Source organism: Magallana gigas, chromosome 2 (genome assembly GCF_963853765.1).
Source record: "Magallana gigas chromosome 2, xbMagGiga1.1, whole genome shotgun sequence".
NCBI lineage: Eukaryota > Metazoa > Mollusca > Bivalvia > Ostreida > Ostreidae > Magallana > Magallana gigas.
Window position 1 is genome coordinate 46,094,438 of NC_088854.1, and position 19,456 is coordinate 46,113,893.

The 19,456-nt window shown below is 34.7% G+C and overlaps 3 protein-coding genes across 6 annotated transcripts in view; 2 read left to right on the forward strand and 1 right to left on the reverse strand.

Annotated features, from left to right (window-relative positions):
* The window catches only part of LOC105321563 (uncharacterized), a 10,291-nt gene extending 1,082 nt beyond the window's left edge, over positions 1 to 9,209 (forward strand). Inside the window, exons 2-17 of one of the 2 annotated variants that reach the window (XM_011419897.4) lie at positions 59 to 961; positions 1,187 to 1,257; positions 1,353 to 1,494; positions 2,318 to 2,392; positions 2,622 to 2,710; positions 3,287 to 3,360; positions 3,457 to 3,545; positions 4,340 to 4,488; positions 4,576 to 4,653; positions 5,102 to 5,162; positions 5,280 to 5,397; positions 5,637 to 5,737; positions 6,012 to 6,290; positions 6,878 to 7,009; positions 8,047 to 8,121; positions 8,433 to 9,209. In XM_011419897.4, coding sequence (XP_011418199.3) covers positions 77 to 961; positions 1,187 to 1,257; positions 1,353 to 1,494; positions 2,318 to 2,392; positions 2,622 to 2,710; positions 3,287 to 3,360; positions 3,457 to 3,545; positions 4,340 to 4,488; positions 4,576 to 4,653; positions 5,102 to 5,162; positions 5,280 to 5,397; positions 5,637 to 5,737; positions 6,012 to 6,290; positions 6,878 to 7,009; positions 8,047 to 8,121; positions 8,433 to 8,660 — 2,646 coding nt within the window. In that variant the 5' untranslated portion in view covers positions 59 to 76 and the 3' untranslated portion in view covers positions 8,661 to 9,209. The remainder of the gene's footprint in view (positions 1 to 58; positions 962 to 1,186; positions 1,258 to 1,352; positions 1,495 to 2,317; positions 2,393 to 2,621; positions 2,711 to 3,286; positions 3,361 to 3,456; positions 3,546 to 4,339; positions 4,489 to 4,575; positions 4,654 to 5,101; positions 5,163 to 5,279; positions 5,398 to 5,636; positions 5,738 to 6,011; positions 6,291 to 6,877; positions 7,010 to 8,046; positions 8,122 to 8,432) is intronic. The other variant, XM_034445534.2, reaches the window with a different exon arrangement.
* LOC105321564 (uncharacterized) lies at positions 8,952 to 15,367 on the reverse strand. Of its 2 annotated transcripts, XM_011419901.4 has the most exons (6): positions 15,101 to 15,367; positions 13,941 to 14,945; positions 12,538 to 12,731; positions 10,665 to 12,405; positions 9,671 to 10,495; positions 9,402 to 9,594 (listed from the first exon to the last, which is right to left on the reverse strand). In XM_011419901.4, exons 1-6 carry the CDS (start codon positions 15,161 to 15,163, stop codon positions 9,544 to 9,546), a joined length of 3,879 nt encoding a protein of 1,292 aa, XP_011418203.3. In that variant the 5' UTR covers positions 15,164 to 15,367; the 3' UTR covers positions 9,402 to 9,543. The 2 variants fall into 2 exon arrangements, with proteins under 2 accessions (XP_011418201.3, XP_011418203.3); XM_011419899.4 differs by having other exon boundaries at positions 8,952 to 10,495.
* A 1,322-nt stretch (positions 15,368 to 16,689) lies between these two features.
* LOC105321561 (uncharacterized) lies at positions 16,690 to 19,358 on the forward strand. 2 transcript variants are annotated; one of them, XM_066076846.1, is made up of 4 exons: positions 16,690 to 16,844; positions 17,363 to 17,532; positions 17,737 to 17,826; positions 17,937 to 19,358. In XM_066076846.1, the coding sequence occupies exons 2-4, from the start codon at positions 17,379 to 17,381 to the stop codon at positions 18,563 to 18,565; spliced, it is 873 nt and encodes a 290-aa protein (XP_065932918.1). In that variant the 5' UTR covers positions 16,690 to 16,844; positions 17,363 to 17,378; the 3' UTR covers positions 18,566 to 19,358. The 2 variants fall into 2 exon arrangements, with proteins under 2 accessions (XP_065932918.1, XP_011418197.3); XM_011419895.4 differs by lacking the exon at positions 16,690 to 16,844 and adding an exon at positions 16,891 to 17,214.
* The last annotated feature ends 98 nt before the right edge of the window (positions 19,359 to 19,456 follow it).

Consider the following 19,456-nt stretch of genomic DNA (forward strand, 5'->3'; position numbering starts at 1 on the left):
ATTGAAAATCTTTTGACGGATGCGTTTAATATAAAAAAGTTGAAACGCTTTTTTCCAGGGCTGGACTGAAATTACAATGAAAGACCCGAATCCCGTTTCCGACGAAAAGTTGGCAAGAATTCGGAAAAATGCTAGGGTTGTGTCCCCTTGGAAAAGAAAGCCTTTAATGAATACTGTGAAATCTGACCCAGGAAATATGTTGTATAAAGAGAGGGGAATAGATGAAAGTTCAGAGGAAACAATGTCTTTAAACCGATCCACAACATTTTATGAATTCGACAAGCAGATGACGTCAACAGACCCCCAACGAAGTCAGCATCACAATTTCCTCCGGCGCATGTCGTCTTTTAATCTTACCAAATCGAATACTATGCCAGAACTCCATGACTCCGCCAAACTTAAGGATATACACGAAGAAACTATGTTTCGCCGAAATTATCGTGAAAATCTAGTCAAGCGACGTCTCCATACGACGTCAAATGTGAGCGTACAACCGTTACAAAACGGTCGAATCAAAGTGAACGAACTCTTCATGCAAAACCCCAGTATTCTGGAACATTTAAATTCAAAAGTGACAGATGAAGAAAAGAAGTTGGTGGCGGATTCTCGACGAAAGAGCATAGAGGAATCTGGTCTCTGGCAGTTGGCATCAGCACAGATGTTTAACCTAAAGGCCCAGAAGACCCACAGTTTCGAAGACCATGCAATGGCTGTATTCGCAAGAAAGGTCGCCATTAACAAAATGAGGCAAAGAATAGAGAAAAAGCTAGATTTACCCACAGACCATTTCTCCAGAATTGCTACGTTGCGCAGCAACGTTCAACATATCGAGAGACGCTTCCGGAATATAGTGCAGGGATCCTCCTCCGATAATGCTGGATCCACCCATATCCACGCCCTCCAGCGGTTCGATGTGGAAGGCGACCAAAACAGAGACCCCAAATTCATGAAGCCAGGGGAAGTAAGTGAGAGGGAACGTCTGTATATACAGATACTAGTACCAAATAAAGAGGCCTAAAAAGCTTAAAGTAGAATATATTTCGGAAAAACACTGGCCAATTTACTAAAAAAGGAAATAGAATGAACGTGTGTCTAAAAAGCTAGAGGATAAATCATTAGTAGAGATGTTTTGAGCATATAAACCATCGGAGAGTAATGATGAAATTGGTTTTCTTTTGTCTTTCAGGCACTGCAATTTTTTCGGCGATATGCTAGAATTGTCCTTATTATTCTCAAATGGATCGAGCTTATTATGGAGTAAGTTTGAATCAAACTTCCAAATTCTTCAATAGTATAGGAGCATAATTTGTGTCTTAATTTGATCGACTCAACAATTTCTTTTTCTGCAATAGTTCAAGCGAGGGAAATAAGCTGGAGAGAGAACTGAAATCTTTCGTGGATATAGCGAACGAGGTCTCGTGTGAGAACGTGTCCAGATCTATGGACGAGTACGGACTTTCATTTGACAAAAATTACTTTGTTGCGAAAAAGGAGGTAGGTAAACATATGAAAAGCAACCTCGTTCAAAGAATAATTTATTTCACGTAGGACTTCGGATTAGAAGGAATATTAAATAAGTTACTCTATCAGGAATGTCAGCTTTAGTACATGTAGCATTACTGTATAGACGCAGAATGTAAATATTATATCACCAAATTATGATAATGTCAAAATGTATGAAAATTTCAAAAAATTTACCCACTCCTCGATAACGGCAAGAATATCAACAAAGAACATGTTCATACATTGTATTTATTTATGTTTTGACTTATTGTCGAATTACCGGTATATTAGATTTAGAACGTCTAGCTTCTATAGGATAAACAAAAAGCATATTCCCAAACACAAGTACCAATGTCCTATGTATTACCTGTTTGGGATTTTTGTGTTTTATAGATCAACCACTTTATAGGATCAAATAGCAATAGCCTTTAGGACTGCAAAAAATAATGTTTGAAATAAAAGATCTCGTTATACATGTTTATTTTAAGCGGGTTAGCGTTTACGTAGAGAATTGATGCAATAAAATTCATGGTTTAAACGAACGTAAACTAAAGTCAGTTTGTGGATTAAACCCAAGGCCTTGCATTAAGTGATTAATTCTTTTGTTTATAAGTAAGTCTCGAAAGCCCTTTTTAATCGATGTTTAAATATACATATGCATGTACCTAACATCAAATTTAAATCAGATTCATATACATGTTTAAAGTATCAAAAGTAGAAGTTATGAAATTATGGCAATTTGAAGAAGTAAAATGTTTTTATGTATTTAAAGCAGATGTACTTGTTTATATGTAGTCAAATATATTTTTTGTAGATATCACTCACACAAGACCACAGAAAAACTTTAACAACACGTTGGAATTTTCGAACTCCTGAAATGATCAAACAGGTACATGAAAGTCAAAACTGGAAAGTCTTGTTTATTATATTTGAAAGATTACATTTATTTCAACAAGTGACGGAATCGGGTATTTAAATCTAGACAGATTACATAACGGGATCAAGAGAAGTGATATCTTGAACGTCAAAATAAGATTACTTTGCTTGATTAACCAATACAACGAGAAACCTGATACATTTTGATCGTTGTGTTTCCTTTGATATTTTGTTGGGTGTAGGTGATGCATGGACTCCAGGCTTTGAGGTCACTCTCAGAGTACCCACTGGGGACCCAGGAAAAACTCTGCCAAGTCGCCTGGTACCAAACGTAAGTGTACCCACTCACCATGTTAATTTACCTCAACAGAGTGAAAAGATATATATTGACTATACATCAACGTACTGTGATAAACTACAGTACGACATATATATTCCAGAGGCTTCCTGTCCTATAAACAACCCCTGCTTATTCCTATAAACATGGGCACATCTTATAATTGATCAATGAATGATCTTTCCTTTTAAATCCGTCCTTGATCCCTTGGAGTTAAATTGTTCAATCATTTACCATAAACATTTCAGGAAACATTTCGTTGGTTCCATCTTCAATCTCGAGGGCATAAAAAATATGTTTAAGTAGAAACTAAAAACATAAAATTATTAATTCTATTTAGCATATAGTAAACTACATTTTTTGAATTGCATATATTCTGGTTTATTTACTTTATATAAAATTCCACTACATTTATATATGTTTTGAATTTTTGTTTATGAATGATCTAATATTAAAACGAGTAATCCCCCATTTTGTTTGTAACAACCTTGATTGGTCTTTCAGATTAGACTCATAGATTAGGCTTATGGGGATTAGAATAAAATGCTTCACCGATTTATTTATTTTCAGTCTCGGTCCAAAGAAAGCAATAGTTCGTCAAGGCCACGACGCAGAATCGTTTTATTTTATACTGGCTGGAACTGGTGAGTTATCTTTTTTCAACGATGACCTCAAAATAATAAATGCCATTTCTTTTAATTAAGCCATTAACTGTATTTGTTGACACATATATTTTCCAGCGTTTGTCAAAAAGATGATGACAGATCCCAAAACAGGTGAAACACGTCTGAATACCGTAGCTCGTCTGACAAGAGGAATGAGCTTTGGCGTAAGTGGATCCTGGTCACGGCACCAGTAATTAAAAAAATATTTACCAAGGCTTTTTTTATTATAGAATTACTAGTATTATGAAATGATATTATACATGTATTACATGTAACTAATATAAGCATGTAAAAATGATGACGCCGTTTGGATTGTCTCATGTTTATCATTATTACCTCTCTGTACAGTATTCGTGGGAAGACGGGGTAATGTATGATATTAGTATGAACTATTTTCATGCTAAATGGTTTGTTATTTTATTTCAAGATGAACCAACACGAGTGATGTTATATCTATAGATTTAATTTAGAGTTACTTGAAATAGGCTTACATTTTAATATGTTTTACATTTTAAGGCCAAACAATTGAATACGTTTAATTTCTTGTGGGATGTATATTCACTCTGACGTGGGATAAGGATAGCTATCCCAATGCATTTGAAATTCTCTTTAGGGCTTTTAATGATTGTTATGTTCTATTGATCACAATATAGTGTAGATACGAAGCACACGTAGAAATAAATTTACATGATTCTTTTCTTTTTTTTTTTAGATTATTTTTATTTTTGTTAGTTATTATGTCTCCTGTCTTTGAACTAGCTCGGATCCCGTCTCTTTAGAGGGAACGCTAACTTGTTCACTTTTTTTCATAATATGATTATATTATTTCTTCTTTTTAAATAGCCCTCTGAGTTTTAGTAATTTGTAATTCATGAAACCTTATTTTCATTTTAATTTTGTGTTACAATTGTTGCTTAAAAATTATCCCACATTAACTCGAGCTTATTCTCAAATACAGGAAATCGGTCTCATATTCAATACTAAGAGGACAGCTACAGTAGAAAGTGCTACATCAATGGAGTTATTAGTAATTGGAAAAGAAGATTTCAATAGGATCTTTATGAACGATAATGATGAAGAGGAATCAGAGCATGTTAAGTTTCTAAGGTAAACAAATGCTTTATTCTAGATAAAAATCATAGAGGTCGTAGGGCTATTAGATCTAAAAAGCATCATTGTTTTTGTTTCTTATAGGCAAGTACCAATTATGCAAAACTGGCCTATTGATTGCCTTAGAGACGAGCCGGGAACGTGTATTCTTCATTATTTTAAGTAAGTATGACGAGTTTAAAAGTTTAAGGTGGTATGGGACATCTGTCAATATAAATGTAAATTAAAGTACATGACAATTAAAATACTTTCACCGGTTTAGAATTTTTAAATTTTACAATATACGTTTAAAATTTGTTAAACTAGTAAAGATTTTAAAATTTTGTGTTGCAGAATTGTAAAAATCATGAATTAACGATTATTTCTTTGCACTGTTATAAAAAGGACGCATTATTGCAACATTACATATAAATCATTTTACGAATACACTAAAAGAAACTCTACGTAAAACAATACGTAGAAATATGCATCATTTTTCATAAATAGTATCTTTATAGCAATTACTTGTTCCTATAGTAACAGCAAAACATTGTAATAAAACCAAACGAAAACATCTCCCCTTGACCGCCCGAGAATATTGATTTTTCAATGTTTTTTGTTTCTATTGTAGACGGGGTTCCTTAGTCACTGAAGACGGAAAGAAAAGCGAATGGTTATACTTTATTAAATCGGTTCGTATTTACATGTACTAGCGGATTGGGTATCTTTCACTGATATTACAACATACTTTTGTTGCATTAACATATATTTTAAATTGTTTTGTAAAACCTGGTATAAATTGTTTGTAGGGTTCTTGTGAAGTGCTAAAAAAGCTGAGAAACGTCAAAGCGAGGAAATCTTGTCAAATTAAAAGAAAGCCAGACCCAATCACTGAAATAGTGCTACCGGAACTTGGAGGGGGGCCAGGTAAACTTGGTCGATCATTATGCATTTTTTCCAAACGAATACTATTATTTTTTATTGCAATTTGAATAAGATTTGGGATATTACTTTTTCATGTATTGGCAAGAATCACTGGAAATGACCAAATGAAGGCAAATGAATAATAAAATGTTTATAAAGAACTACATGTAGTTATTATTTGACAAAATTTTGTTGTTTTGTTTAAGTCCCAAAATGATGTAGTCCTGATGTTTGTACTTTAGAGTGTAAGGTTGACACGGGGCAAAGACGGAGGAAGCACAAAATCTACATGAACACAGACGTATTTCAGGATATGGCCAATTATTATGAGGCTCTCAGAAGGGTACGTGGTATACATGAGGTTATGTCAATCAAACAGAGAGAGAGAGAGAGAGAGAGAGAGAGAGAGAGAGAGAGAGAGAGAGAGAGAGAGAGAGAGAGAGTTGCACTTATAAAATGTAGAGGAACACATAAATAGTTTCTAGCCTAGCATACTGATGCTACTTAGTTAATGGCTAATTAAAATTGTTGTTGTTGCAACTATGCTTTATTTATTTGTAGTTAAATAAAAGGTCAGCTATTGATATGTTTTGTAAAGCTATTATTTGTGAATGTAGAAATTAGCTAAGGAGGAGTTTAACAAAAACAACGAAGACGATGTCCATCTTCCTCCCCTCCCCTCAAACCCACACAGCAACCTGGTGTCTGTTCCGGAAGCGGAAGTAGAGAAAGAAAACGAGCTTCAAAATGATAAAAATAAAGACATTGTCGTTATGAATGGACCCACTGAAGAAAAAATAATCTGCATACCCAAAGTGGGTTGCAGAGACCCGTTCTCAAGTGTCTCTGAAAGTAAATTTATGACGGGGCCGAACTCTCGATACCACGCCCATTTTGTACGTATGTTTGGGACAGTATCTTGACCTTTGCCCTCTTCCTGCCCTGTGTGTAACACCGTGTATCTCATGTAACACGTTTGGTTCCTGCTAACCACGAATTGGTTGTTTGGGTGGATGGTGCTGGTGATTGGTGCACTTGTAATGTAATACTTGTACTAATTAATATGTACTCCGATTGATTTTAAAATGTAATATTTACATACACTTGAACTAATTGATATAGTCTTACTAATGAATATATATTGTCTCTAATATTACGCCTTTAAATAATACACATATAACCTTTATTAAATGAGTTGACATTTTACTATGAGTATATTAACATAGTGAATAGCATTTTTCCTCTTTCAATTTAATGGTAACGTAATTACTCATTGCATATAACTGAAATATCTAGTGAAGCTAAGATATCTATTTTTTTTATTGTATCTTGATATTTTTAAATACACTATGTACATGTATACATGTAAGACGCTCATTTACACACGGTTCGTATAAACGTCATGGGCAAAATACAATTTTTCTTACGAAACTGGAAAGTTTAACTCTTGTTATAACTAGGCCTTTTATATTAAACCTTGCAGATCATGCCGACATCTGCTATGTTGAAAAAAGACGAACCTCCAAAACAGAGAGTGGGTTCTGAGGAGGAAGATATTACGAAGAACGACTCTGTGTTTGTGAAGCTGGCTCTTCTGCAGAGCAAAGACGTGTTTGTAAGTTGTAATAACCATTTTTCCGCTACTTTAACGTTGTTTTGGAAATTATTAAGTTACGTGCTTCTTTCAAAATGTATACATTTGTACCTAAAGCTATTTAAAGAAATGTTCACCTTGAAACAATTTTTCATAGTGCGATTTTTTGAAGATGTGGAGATAAAATAGCGCATATGCCCATTCGGTTTAGTCGTTAAATACTATTTTGAATTTATTTTTTTTTTTCAATTAAATCTATTCAAATATTATAATACAGATTTCTCAAAGCAAAACTTCTAACTATGTTCAGTTTTTAAGGTATTATGGGATATCTGTCGATATTAATGTGGATTAAAGTACATTTAAATTAAAATACTTTGAACGGTTTAGAATTTTTAAATTTAACAATATTTTACCAAAAATACGTTTTAAATTTTTTGGAAATTTGTATTATTTTTCAAAACGTTCAATTGATGGGATACAAAATATATTTTTAATGTATGTCATCTCTTTACGTTTTTGTCGATTGAGTTCGGTTTGTTTTTGTTGGTTGAAATCGGTCTGTTTTCTATTAGATCTATTTAAACTATGAGAAAAATATGGAGCACAGACCCACTCTATTACAAAAGGTGTTGAAGTTCTGAAAATGGCACTATTTGAAGGTTTTGATACAAATTCATCAGTTTGAATCAACATATCCCACATATTTAACATATTTAAAGGTTACAAATCGATGTTATATTAAATATATATTGTTCTCAATAATTCTTTTTAAAAGTTATAAGATTTGTTGATGATTAAATTTTTAAGTATCTTATCCGTCCTTGTTTAGGCATTTTACACGCCTTATGCACCCATTTTCAAATTCTGGACCAGGTTAATGCATTTGAATGTTTTTTTTATCAGAGTGCGTAATTTGTCAAAGCGCGTTGTAACATGACTGCTTGTAGTATATATATGAATGATGAACAAGAAATATCTTCATATCCAGAATCGGATTTGGCAATTTGACTCTGATCAATTTCACGTTGTATGAATTGCGGAGGTTTTTGTTGCAGGGTTTGGATACTTTGACAGGATGGGGCAGTGAAGACCTGGACGACATGCTCAACGAATCTCCCACCACGTGCCTTGTACGTTAAATTTAAAACAGCATATCTTAGAATTAAGTCTTATACTGTGGGGTTTTTCGATCAATTTTCGTGACTTTCAATTTTCGTTGACTCTTTAAAACACAGTTTTGATGATATTCGTGGACAATCGCTTTACCGAAACACATTGTTAAAATTTATATACACTTTGTTAAACATTTAATTTTGTTGCTTAGGACAACATTCAATTCCCTGAACAATGCTGCTTATATTGAATACTGATGAAACCCTCAGAATCAAACGTTTGCAGGAAATTATTATATATATAACAAAATACTTTAATGTTTTTCAAGGTCAGCAAAGGAGCCGAAGTCGTCATGCTTTCGAAGAAAGTGTTCCTTAAATACATCAATGAAACTGTACGCAATAATTTGCGCGAATCTATTCGTGCTTATCCACGTGAACAGAAACTCCAAGAAAACTTTCAAAACAAACTGGACTGGGAAGACTACAAGAGCTCTCTGGTGGATACAGTGTTATACTCGCCTTGTGGAAGTTTCCAGTCTCCCATACCTATATAACAGTCGTGGAAAAATCTACGTGTTTTAAAATTTATAATACAGACTGTTACATATTTCAGTCTCCATACCTATATAAAAGAACTTTCTGGAAGAATCTTCATGTTTTTAAGACGAATAAGACAGAGTTGTTTCATAATTTATTCCACAACAAAATGAAATTCGTGCAAGGAGTAAATCCTCAAATGATGCGGACAAGTAATATTCAATGTAGAAGGGCGTGTGTGTTTTTGGAACAAACAATGTACAGCCACTCCTTCGTCTGATAACAATAATACAGAAATGTTTGATTACGAAAAGAGTTGTATAATATCAAATCAACATTCAACTGTTGCTTATGAAAACTTGGACTGACATTGTGTTTAATTTAAATTTCAATACCAATATGGAATGTTTCTTTACATAAATAATGGACAATTCTGATTGGTACTGTCAGAACGTACATTGTATACATCTATAACTGGAAGGAGTAAGAATCACGGTTAAGTAGCTAATTCATATGTATTCATAAAATGTGTTGATGTATTTTAATAAAATGTTATTTTTTTTAAATTAGGTGTTCAGTCTGTTTGTTCAACCATAAACATGAAAACACCGGTATTTTCGTATCAATATTTCGCTGTATGGCATTTCTTGAAAGTTTGTTACAAATAACAAACGCAAGTGCTGGTCAGTGATCAGGTGCGTCTGGCTCTCGGAGTGGCTAACATCCCGGCAGGAGTAGAGAAAGCCACTTTACCCGAACGTTTTATAACAAATGTATTTCTTTTCGCTCTTAGTCTACTGTATGTCGATGGACTTAAGGTTTCTGGCTCAGGGATCTCTATAACTGTCTCTTCTTCACTGCTGTCAAAGTCGGAATCATCCGTCACAGGAGTGCGTGTATTCAGCGAGTCATTGGCTTCGTCTGCTTCGTTGTTCGATTCTTTCTCATCGTCTATTGCGGAATCAGAACCTTCATTAGAAATTTTGTCTTTAAGGTTGGAGCTGTCAGAAGCTGAATTTTCACTTACCTTATCCGTTTCGTCTTTGGTGGACTCATTATTCGGTCCACGCGGTGTGAATTCTCTAGGCGTTTCTCGTTTTGAATTTCTACTAGTACTGTTCTTCCCTCTCGTTTCGCTACCCGTCGATTCTTTTGCTTCTTTTCTTTCTTTGGACTCTTTGTTGTCAGGGATGGATTTGTCAACCTTTTCACTACTTGGTCGAGTCTGTTTACCATGATCTACAGAATTTGAACTACTATTCACAGATTTCGAATCTTCGTCAGACGGTTTTCTGGCTCTATTTGCATACCAGCCTCTATAGGGTTTTCTTTTTTCATCTTTTTTGGCTATCATATCTCTCTTAATAGCCGCCCATCCACCGGTTTTCTTGGCGTGTGCGATATCTAACTCTTCTTCACTGCGCTCATCTTTAATTTTGGACATTATTTCTTTTTTGACAAAATCCCATCCAACTTTCTTGTCTTGGGCGGTATCTGACTCTTCTGAAGTTTTCTCATCTTTTCCTTTAGATATCAGTTCCTTTTTCACTGTACCCCATCCACCCTTTCTCTTGGCACGTGCACCGGTGTTTAACTCTTGTTTGTTCTTAGCACTATTTTGGTTCTTTTCTGTATTTTCCTCTGTATCAGAGTTCGATTCTTCTTGCTCGACGCGTCTAGGCTTAAGGGACTGTTTAGCCTTTGCTTTCATTTCTTTCCTATGTTTCTCAGCCATTTCAGAAAGTTTGTTGGCTGGCTTGGGCTTTTCATCTTGAGCAAATGCAAGCATTCTCTGAGTTCTCACTTGATCTTGGCGTCTGTTTCGGCCTTCGTATTCATCGGAGGCTATGGCCTACAATAGAACAAAAAAAATCATTTCAATATTAGAATAAAATTTTACCATTTACCTTTTGTATGAAAACGCATTCATTTCTCATCTCATTGTTTTGACATCAGATATCTCCAAAATACCTAAAGAATGTTTAGAATTAATTTCCAGGAACTTTATCGGACTTGCATACCTTATAAGTCAACAGCTTTGTGAATTTTTCGGAGCCGACTTCAAATCTCGCATTCAAAACGACGTCGGTGTCCTTTGGTCCCGTTGTGACTTTGCCAGACCATTCGTGTGGAGGCTCGTGTTTAAGGTGGGACCAACCTTTGCTGGTCAAAATGGCAACATCATGCACTTCGTCATAAATCTTGTATGAAAAAAGATATTCTTGCTTTGCACGCAAATATCCCGTTCTTGGTTCCTGTATTTTAACCAGCTTCTGAGCATCTATGGAACGATCAGGGTACGGGGACCATTGGTTTGAGGGAATATCCACATTAATGAAACCGAAATATAGTGGAGTACTTTCAACCACATTTACGCTAAGCTTGTTCTGAACTGTCAAAAGATACAATCCATGTCTCACAGGGTTGATGCACAAGGACAATTTTTCTTCCTCTTCGTCAAAGAACCACGTCATGAACGAATCTGTGTTGTACAGTTTATCTGAAATGAACTTTAATGATGGATATATTACCGATTTGAAATACTCAGTCCTAAACTCCAATGTAGTTTCTTCCGACATTGTAATTGAATACGGGTTTGGAAAGAGAGGGTGTAACTTGAGCTGCTCGCCATCTTCGGTAAGACCTAGTCTGGTCATGCTTGCAGGAAATCCCATGATTGGTTTTAAGTTGCAGCTAGAGCTAAAATAAACTCGATAGTTACAAATTGTTTTCAAGGAACCATCGTTTTCGTCTTTGATGCTTATTTCCAGAGCACATTTCTGAAAACCAGGACAGGTAACCTTGATATGCAACTTTTTCCCAAACACCCAGTACATGACATGGCGAGAGAGATCAGTCCCTTCTCTGTCGGTAAAAGAACAATGAAAAGTTAAGTCATTCTGCAAATCGAACTCTATATCCAAAATATCCTTGAAGCACTCAATTTCGTTGGTAACATGCGTAAGTGGAATAACCCCTGCATCTAGAGTGTCATCTGCAGGCCCCCATTGCTGACGATTATTCGCAAGAAACGCACCAAATATGTCCACGTTTGGTTTAATAAATTCAAGAAAATATGTACACAAGAAAAGGTAGTCACGGCATTCGCAACTCAAATCCCTGAAGAATACATGAAGAAAGTATGTACCCTTCTGCATTGCGAAAACCTCGATTGAAACAGTTTTCCCTTCAAAATCGGATTCAATGCTCACATAAGGATGACGGTAGTTCTTGATTTCCTTCTTTTTCTTGGGAGGATTTTGATTAACAATGGATGTCGTAAAAACATACATTGCATCGGCCGGGTACGTAAACGTAATTATCAAGTGACTACCGTTACATTTCACGTTGTACGCAACTTTAGACTGCAAGTCAAATCCGTGGTGGAAGAAAAAGGGCGACACACAGGCCATATCGTACCACTCGGATTCCTGGACGGGTCTACAGAGCAACTGCCAGTACTCAATGTCCGGAAGATGGGTATAGACGAAGTGGGAGGGGTCTGGAAGACTGTAGAACTCGCCAATCTTGCCTCTCATGGCCTTCATCCAGGCCGTTTCTGATTCCGGTTCCGTTTTCTCGTCGTTCATTTTCTTCATGTCTTTTAACCCTGGCAAACTAGGGTCCACAAATCGCCATTTCCCTTGTATCATAACTGCACACCAGACCGCCTTGACTGCTCGCTTTCCCGGACTTGGACTTGGGTCCCTGCTGTATATCCTCCTTCTGCCCTCAATGACCGCGCACTCAATATTCAACATTCTGAAACAAGAAAAGAAAAATGCATTTTTATGTCCATATCAAATGTTCAAATTAAACGAATTCTTAGTATGATGTTTACGATTACATGCAAAATTCAAGTTCATTTGTTTAAGTGATACTTATATTCCTTACCCGCAAAATTTGTAGAAAAGATGAACTTGTGCATAACCAGCAAACTCAGATTTATCGCCTTGGTCTAATGGTGGAATCTTGTGAGAATGTTGTGACATCCACTTCATGGTAATTCGAACTCTCAGTTCATCATCGTCAACCACACTTTTCATGTGCCTGATGAACTTGATGAAATCGTTGAAGCTCTTTGCTTTCTGTAAGATTTTAAAAAGAAAAGATGCAACAATATACATGTAAAAGAAAAAGATATATACAAATTAATTTTGGTTCTTGAAACTCGGTATAACAATAAAAGTATGGATAAACCTGGAAAATCCGTGATTATTATTGAAAAAAAAACATTTTTTTAAATTATGTATGACAAAATCTAAATGTTTGAAAACAAATTTAACATTAGTCATGTATGTACAATGCAATATAATAGCATTATAAGTGCCATTGCAAAGTTTTTAAGACTTTTTAGTTTCACCAAAGAAATGTATTGTTATACTATTGGTCCAGTTATACCATTGTATTATGAGCCATTGTTCTTTTATAAAAAAATGTACCAATATTATTTATAAAAATATTAACACTAAAGACAAAACTCCACCTTCTGTTGTCAGATGGAACTCTGAAATGTTACTTAATGGTTATTTAGAAAAAACCACCAAAGTTGTATTCAAAATATGTTTGATGTGACCAAAGATTCTGCTGCTCAATGGTTCCAGTATAGGATTTTACACAGAATTCTCCCAGTTAAAAATTATCTGAAGAAGATAAAAGCTACTGATAACGATGATTGCACATTCTGTGGGAATTCTACTGAAACTATTGAGCATATTTTTGTTAGTTGTTCCCATTCATTAGCCATGTGGAATCAGTTTAGTATTCACATTTATAATACTACTTCAGAAAGAGTTGGTTCAATATATCAAATGTCATTTTTGGAAATTGTCCTCTTCTAGATACAAACATGGTTGTGAATTTCCTTATTTTTATGGAAAACTATTCATTTTTTATTGTTCTAAACAAAACAAACTTCCATGTTTATCTGGTTTATTATGTTACTTAAAAGTGAAATATGAAATTGAAAAATGTATATCTTATAAAAATTCTGAAATGAAAATATATGACAAAAGATGGACTTTGTGGAGAAATATTTTTCAAGAGTAGACTCGTATACTTTCTTTTCTGTACGTTGTATCAACTATATTCCTCAAGCTATTTATTGTATATTCTTGTTGAGATTGTATGAGTGTGTGTATGAATGTCTATGTGAAAATTTATAAATTGCAAATAAAAAAAATCTAAATTACAAACTGAATTACAATTTAAGTTTTAATATTTTAATGTAATGTAAAATTAATTATACATTTGTGCAAACATTTAGAATTGAATGCGTTAAAGATCGAAAATTTTACCTTAAGATTCAAAGTTTCTTCAATTGACTGAAAAGATTTCATATCAGGAGGTTTTGGCATGAAAATTGGGAACGGGAGAGGGTATCCTCGCTCGGTCCTCGGGGCCGGTACATTGAAATGTCGTACGCCCATCTGCGCTCTATGCAGAATATCAGGAGTGGGTACCGTTTTGAAAAAGCCCCACTTTTTCACAAACTCTCTAATTGGTTTTAAATTTGCATCCGCAAGACTGAAATCAAAGACAAGAGGATCGTAAGGTGCTTTGAAGTAAGCAGAGAGATCTTCAGACAGGGTCAAGTCAAATTTCTCGTCATCTTCGTCGTGTTCCTCTACGTATGCTACCGCGTCAACCTGCGGTTGTTTTGGTGGAATGTCATCGATGGGGGCCGATTCATCAAACACAATGTCTCGAACAGTTCTTGGTGTATTTTTCCTCGCAGTTTCTTGTGGCGGCTCATCTTCTTCTTCATCCTCGGGCGGTTGTTCTTCCTCCTCCACTTGTGATTGTTTTGTTTGTAGTAGTTGTTGATTCTCTGCGCCTGTGCCGTTTCTTTCATTTATCGTTTCGTCCTCTACGCGTGTCTCTATTGGTTCATTCTCTGTGTTTGCTCCACTGCTCTCTTGTGGAACATTCCTTTCTTGATCGTCTTCAACCACTTCATTGTTTATGTCATCATTTATTGGTTCCTCCACGACTACCGATTCTTGTTCTTCCACAATCTCTTCCTTGTCTTTTTCTTCCACATTGGCATTTTCCAAACCCTCTTCCTCGCCGGTTGAATCTTCTTCCTCTACTGGCAAAAGATCTATCCTTATTTTGGGCTGTTCGTCCGGCACATCCTCATCGTTGAAGATCGTATTTGGCGGCGCAACATTGTAAAAATCCGAGTTCGTTAATCCTCGAAAAAATTCGGTTGAATTTTCGGTCACAAAAGTAAATTTATCGTAATTATTGTTTTGAAATTCATCATAAGAATCTTCCTGCACTGTTGGGGAGTTTTCAATCTGTAAAAAAATGTATCGTGATTAAAACTGAATTTGTTTACCGTATTCAAAGTGCTCTTGTTTTACACACAAAAATACCCGATGACAGCTGTAAATGACAGACAATTAACGCATCCACTAATAAAATTCTCTCTATTAACAGTGAATAGACTTACTTCGTCTTGGATAGTTTCGTCTGGATGTGGTGATTTTGAAGATTTAGAAGTACCAGATCCCATCCTCTTTTAAGGCATTTTTCGTCTTGTGATATTAAAACTGAATCTAGCACATCACTTCGGTGTTCCAGTTATTATAAAGCACCGAGAAATTGCATTGAAGGACGTGGGACAACTGGTACTTGGTATCTTGCTTGACACCATTATGCCATGGTTATGTGTTATTTAATGACAATTTCATACCAAGGGACAAAACAAAGGGCTTTAATGTAGTTTTATCTGATTTAAAGACTTGGCGATGAATTTGATTGGTCTTTAATTAATTGTTTAAATTCTCGCTGGTCCGGAAAGATTGTCAAATGATGTTAAATTTTTTAGAGCTTTTGATGTTACAAAAAACACCGTAACCACATATTGTTTGAAATTCTAATCCATGCCTCCTTCAAAAATTAATAATCAATGGACATAGTTTTCCACGTGTCGGGTTAAATGATTGTCGGGTGCATTTGCCCTTTCCAACCAAATTCCGAACTTCCCCTAAGATTTGCGATCGAATTCTTATACTCAGAGAATCTGGTGCATAATCTTCAATATTTGTGGGAATACATAGCAACTAATAACAATTGCCTCATCTCTTTAAACTGTTCTTCGTTGTCTTGACCTCAGAATTGTTAGAGCTGTAAGTACTGCGTTCGGAGGTGTTATTTCAAAATCTGTATATGACAATATAGGCCATAGAAGGCCTTGCGGTAAATCATTGTTGATTGTTGTTGTTATCCGCCACTGCTATAAACAGTCAAAAGTCGGCAATAAACCATGGATACATGTAACCCATGATAGCAGTAGTACTAGTGGAATTGGGTGGCTGATATATAATTTGTATGGTCGTAAGTTGCAGGATGTTTTGAAAAATCGCAGCTGCTGCAAAGGAAACGCGTACATTTCTCATACATAAGTTTTTGCTGTATTTTACACACCGGCGTAACAAAACAGTTAATGGGCAATGCTAGGATTTGGTACAACACCTTGCAAAGGTGGCTCAAAAAAGGGCCCTTAGTATTGTTTGAAATGTAATAATTCTGGTTATGTACGAAATTAAGCTCTTATTCATTCTATAGTAATGACAGTATATAAATGATTCTTATGAAAATAAAACCAGGAAATCAGTTGTGCTTACCAACAAATTGGAATTTGCGGAGGTTGATACATAATAATTTTTTTTTAAATATAAATGCCTGGTAAAAAAAAAAATGCGGCAAATGAAAATCATATTCGAGTCGAAAAAATAATTTCTTAAAAGAAAAAAAGAAATGCGAATAAAATAAAATTAATTTTTTGTTATAAAAGAAGTCATTTGCAAAAAAGGTCACTTATACAAAATGATAACTTAAAGTATCGTATGGTTGTTTGTCACTGTAGTTTTATTTAATCCCGCACGTCCTATTTGAAATAAAGCTGCTAAAATGAATTTTACACAACAGCATTTTCATGATGACTGAGGAAACAAAATTCACTTTTATCAATCCGGAACGTTGATCAACCCTATTGCGAATATTATTCTAATTTTACACATAACATATTCTTAATCTTTATAGTGTTTGATTTGAATATGTTCTTCTTTTGATCTGTAATGTGTTGTTCTAACCACGAACTATGTATTTCATGACAGGAAATTTGATTTGAAGGAGAAATGAAAATAACGTGGGAAGAAAAACGTTAAAGATTAAACTTGAAAAGAAGATAGGTGATTACGAGTTTACAGAATGCTTATCAAATAATAGTTTAAATGCCAAATTTCGGCTTTCGTTTTACTTGCTCAAAACAGTTTCCTTCACTGACATATTTGTTACCGAGCAGCCGAGAATCTTTCAGTGATTGACAAGACAATAAATCAGTTGGAAATTATGTGATAATTCACGCTCCATTAAGTCTAGTTTTTACTCTTATTTCTATGCACATTATGTTTACTTTTTGCCCCGTGGCAAGATTTGATTGGTAATATTTGCTGTAAAATCAATTTTGAAATCATAAACGAAAAAAGCATAGTAGGAGTGACATATTTTCATAGATTTTGAAAGACGGAAAGAAGGATATTAGTTATCTTTATTTGGAAGGTAATTTATTTGTTATGGGTACTGTAGTACACATGATTGTCAATATGTATATTTTAGTTCTTTATCATTCAGCAATGACTAGAAATACTGATCTATTGATAAATATCTAAACACTTGATATATACATGTATGTCCATCTATGTTTCAGCTGTTCTTTGTTGACCATGGTGAAGGACAATTTCGTTCAGACATTCCTGGAGAGTCGTCTTACAGCCCTCCATAACGCCAGTGCTCCATCTGTCACAAACTACAAACAGAAGATCATTGCATTTATTGTTGCTACTGTTCTCATTTCTCTTTTGCCAGTTTTGCATATAGGTAAGACAAAAAATTGAATTTAAACTACTTTCTCTATTTTAGGTAAAAACTGTATCATGAAAACAGGAATATAATTACATAAAACACTCAGAACAGGCTTATTTGAGAAGTTTAAAAAAATATTTTAAACATATGTATACCATATACAGAAATAGAATTTTTTTTTATTTTGAAAAACTAATTCACTGTGTTATTTGGTTTTAGGAGTATTTTATGCTAAAATATGGGTTCCACAGAAAGGATACATTGACAAAAGAACCTGTTCAAATACATGCTTTGATACCATCTTCAGAGGTTTGTAGTCATTAATCATGGAATATGTGATGTTAATTTATATGTTTAACCATTGTGATTTTAGCTTGAAACTAAAAATGGTGACTAAAGTTGTTTTTTCAATTGCCTAGGTTCCTATGAGAATCCAGGAGCTACCCCATACAAACATGTTTATTTCAACGCTACCTGGCAGACGTCTCGTATCTGGATATTTACTGTTGTGTTCATTCTACTGGCTTATGAGAGCATCAAATACCTGATTCCATTGATGAGACGTAGGAAACTGAGGACCAGCATGTTTTGCCTCTACCTGATTAACCTGTATCCCCACTACTACTCCTGGTGGTCCTACTTCAGCTACTACAACGAGGACTTCTACAACTACTTCAAACATCACTTCATGTTCACAGTCACGGAAATCATCGCCACCTGCATTGTGTTGAACCTTTGTAACCGCAAAAATGAGGTGGTGTCTTGGAAAGTTTTGGCCGTTGTAAGCATTAATCTGATGCATATCTTAGTAAGCGGGTTGGATCAATTTGTCAGTCATGTCCTTCAGGGGAAAGGAACAAACTTCCAGAGTGCCCGTGACATCGGACTCATGATTCCAGATTCCCTCCATGTGATCATTCCAATATGGCAGCTTTTTAAGTCTGCAAAAAATAGAGAAGTCCAATTGAATGAGCTGTGTAATCGAGAGGAGATCATCATGTGTATTGTTTTCATTTCCATTTTCACTCTCATCGGTAGAATCATGTAAAAGAAGATCACAGGTATCTGACAATGTATTTCTGTTAAAAATTTTTTAACAATATAATCAATACAATTGATTATAAGTTGATGCTAGCTTTATTTCTTTCCCTGCTTGGCATGTTGTTGTTAAATACATGGAACATCTACATGTTCTTTTCAATAACTAGCATGAACATATGATAAATATGATAAAAGTGAGTTAGCTGTATCTCTAAAAAATTCCACATCTGTGTGCAGTAAAAACTGAAATATTGCTGATTTTTTTAAATGTGATTTCTCATCTTGTAGACCCCTAAAAATGTATATTTTTTAACTTTATTGATTCATAATTGGTAAAATGTTATTCAAGAAACTTTACTACTTGTTAAAATGTATGGAGCTTTTATGTGTACATGTATTACTTTACCTTAATGTATTGAGTATTTATATATGTTTAGCAATATACCTAGTCACTGTTATATCTCTGTAGTCCAGAGACTAAGTGTGAAACATACAATGGGTGTGGAGAGTTGTTTTCAAATGCTCATTCCGAAATATTCTTTCATTGAGTTATCTTTCTTGGTTGATCATAGTTCTAACGGTTGTGGCTATCTTTCTTTACATTCCATGCCATGCAATTACATGAATGTGTTCAGATTCAGATTTACAAATTCATTAATCATGTCATATACCAATGTACGTGTAATTTATATGCATTTCAACATTTTGAAATCATTTAAAGTTTATAATATATATTATTCAGTTAATTTATTGATGAATCAATGACAAAAGAAACATCAATAAATAATATTTAATCAGAAGCTACTTGTTATGTAGTTTTTTTTCTTTTAATTCAGTCGCATTTGGCAATACCGGAAGAGATTATGTTGAAAGAAGTATTAAAGAGATTCATATGATA

Coding starts and splice junctions, on each gene's coding strand:
- LOC105321564 (XM_011419899.4), bottom strand. CDS start 15,163: ATGGGATCTGGTACTTCTAAATCTTCAAAATCACCACATCCAGACGAA. Junction 12,406..12,537: donor CTTTTCTACAAATTTTGCGG/GTAAGGAATATA, acceptor TTCTTGTTTCAG/AATGTTGAATATTGAGTGCG. Junction 10,496..10,664: donor CAAAGCTGTTGACTTATAAG/GTATGCAAGTCC, acceptor GTTCTATTGTAG/GCCATAGCCTCCGATGAATA.
- LOC105321561 (XM_066076846.1), top strand. CDS start 17,379: ATGGTGAAGGACAATTTCGTTCAGACATTCCTGGAGAGTCGTCTTACA. Junction 17,533..17,736: donor TTTGCCAGTTTTGCATATAG/GTAAGACAAAAA, acceptor ATTTGGTTTTAG/GAGTATTTTATGCTAAAATA. Junction 17,827..17,936: donor CTTTGATACCATCTTCAGAG/GTTTGTAGTCAT, acceptor TCAATTGCCTAG/GTTCCTATGAGAATCCAGGA.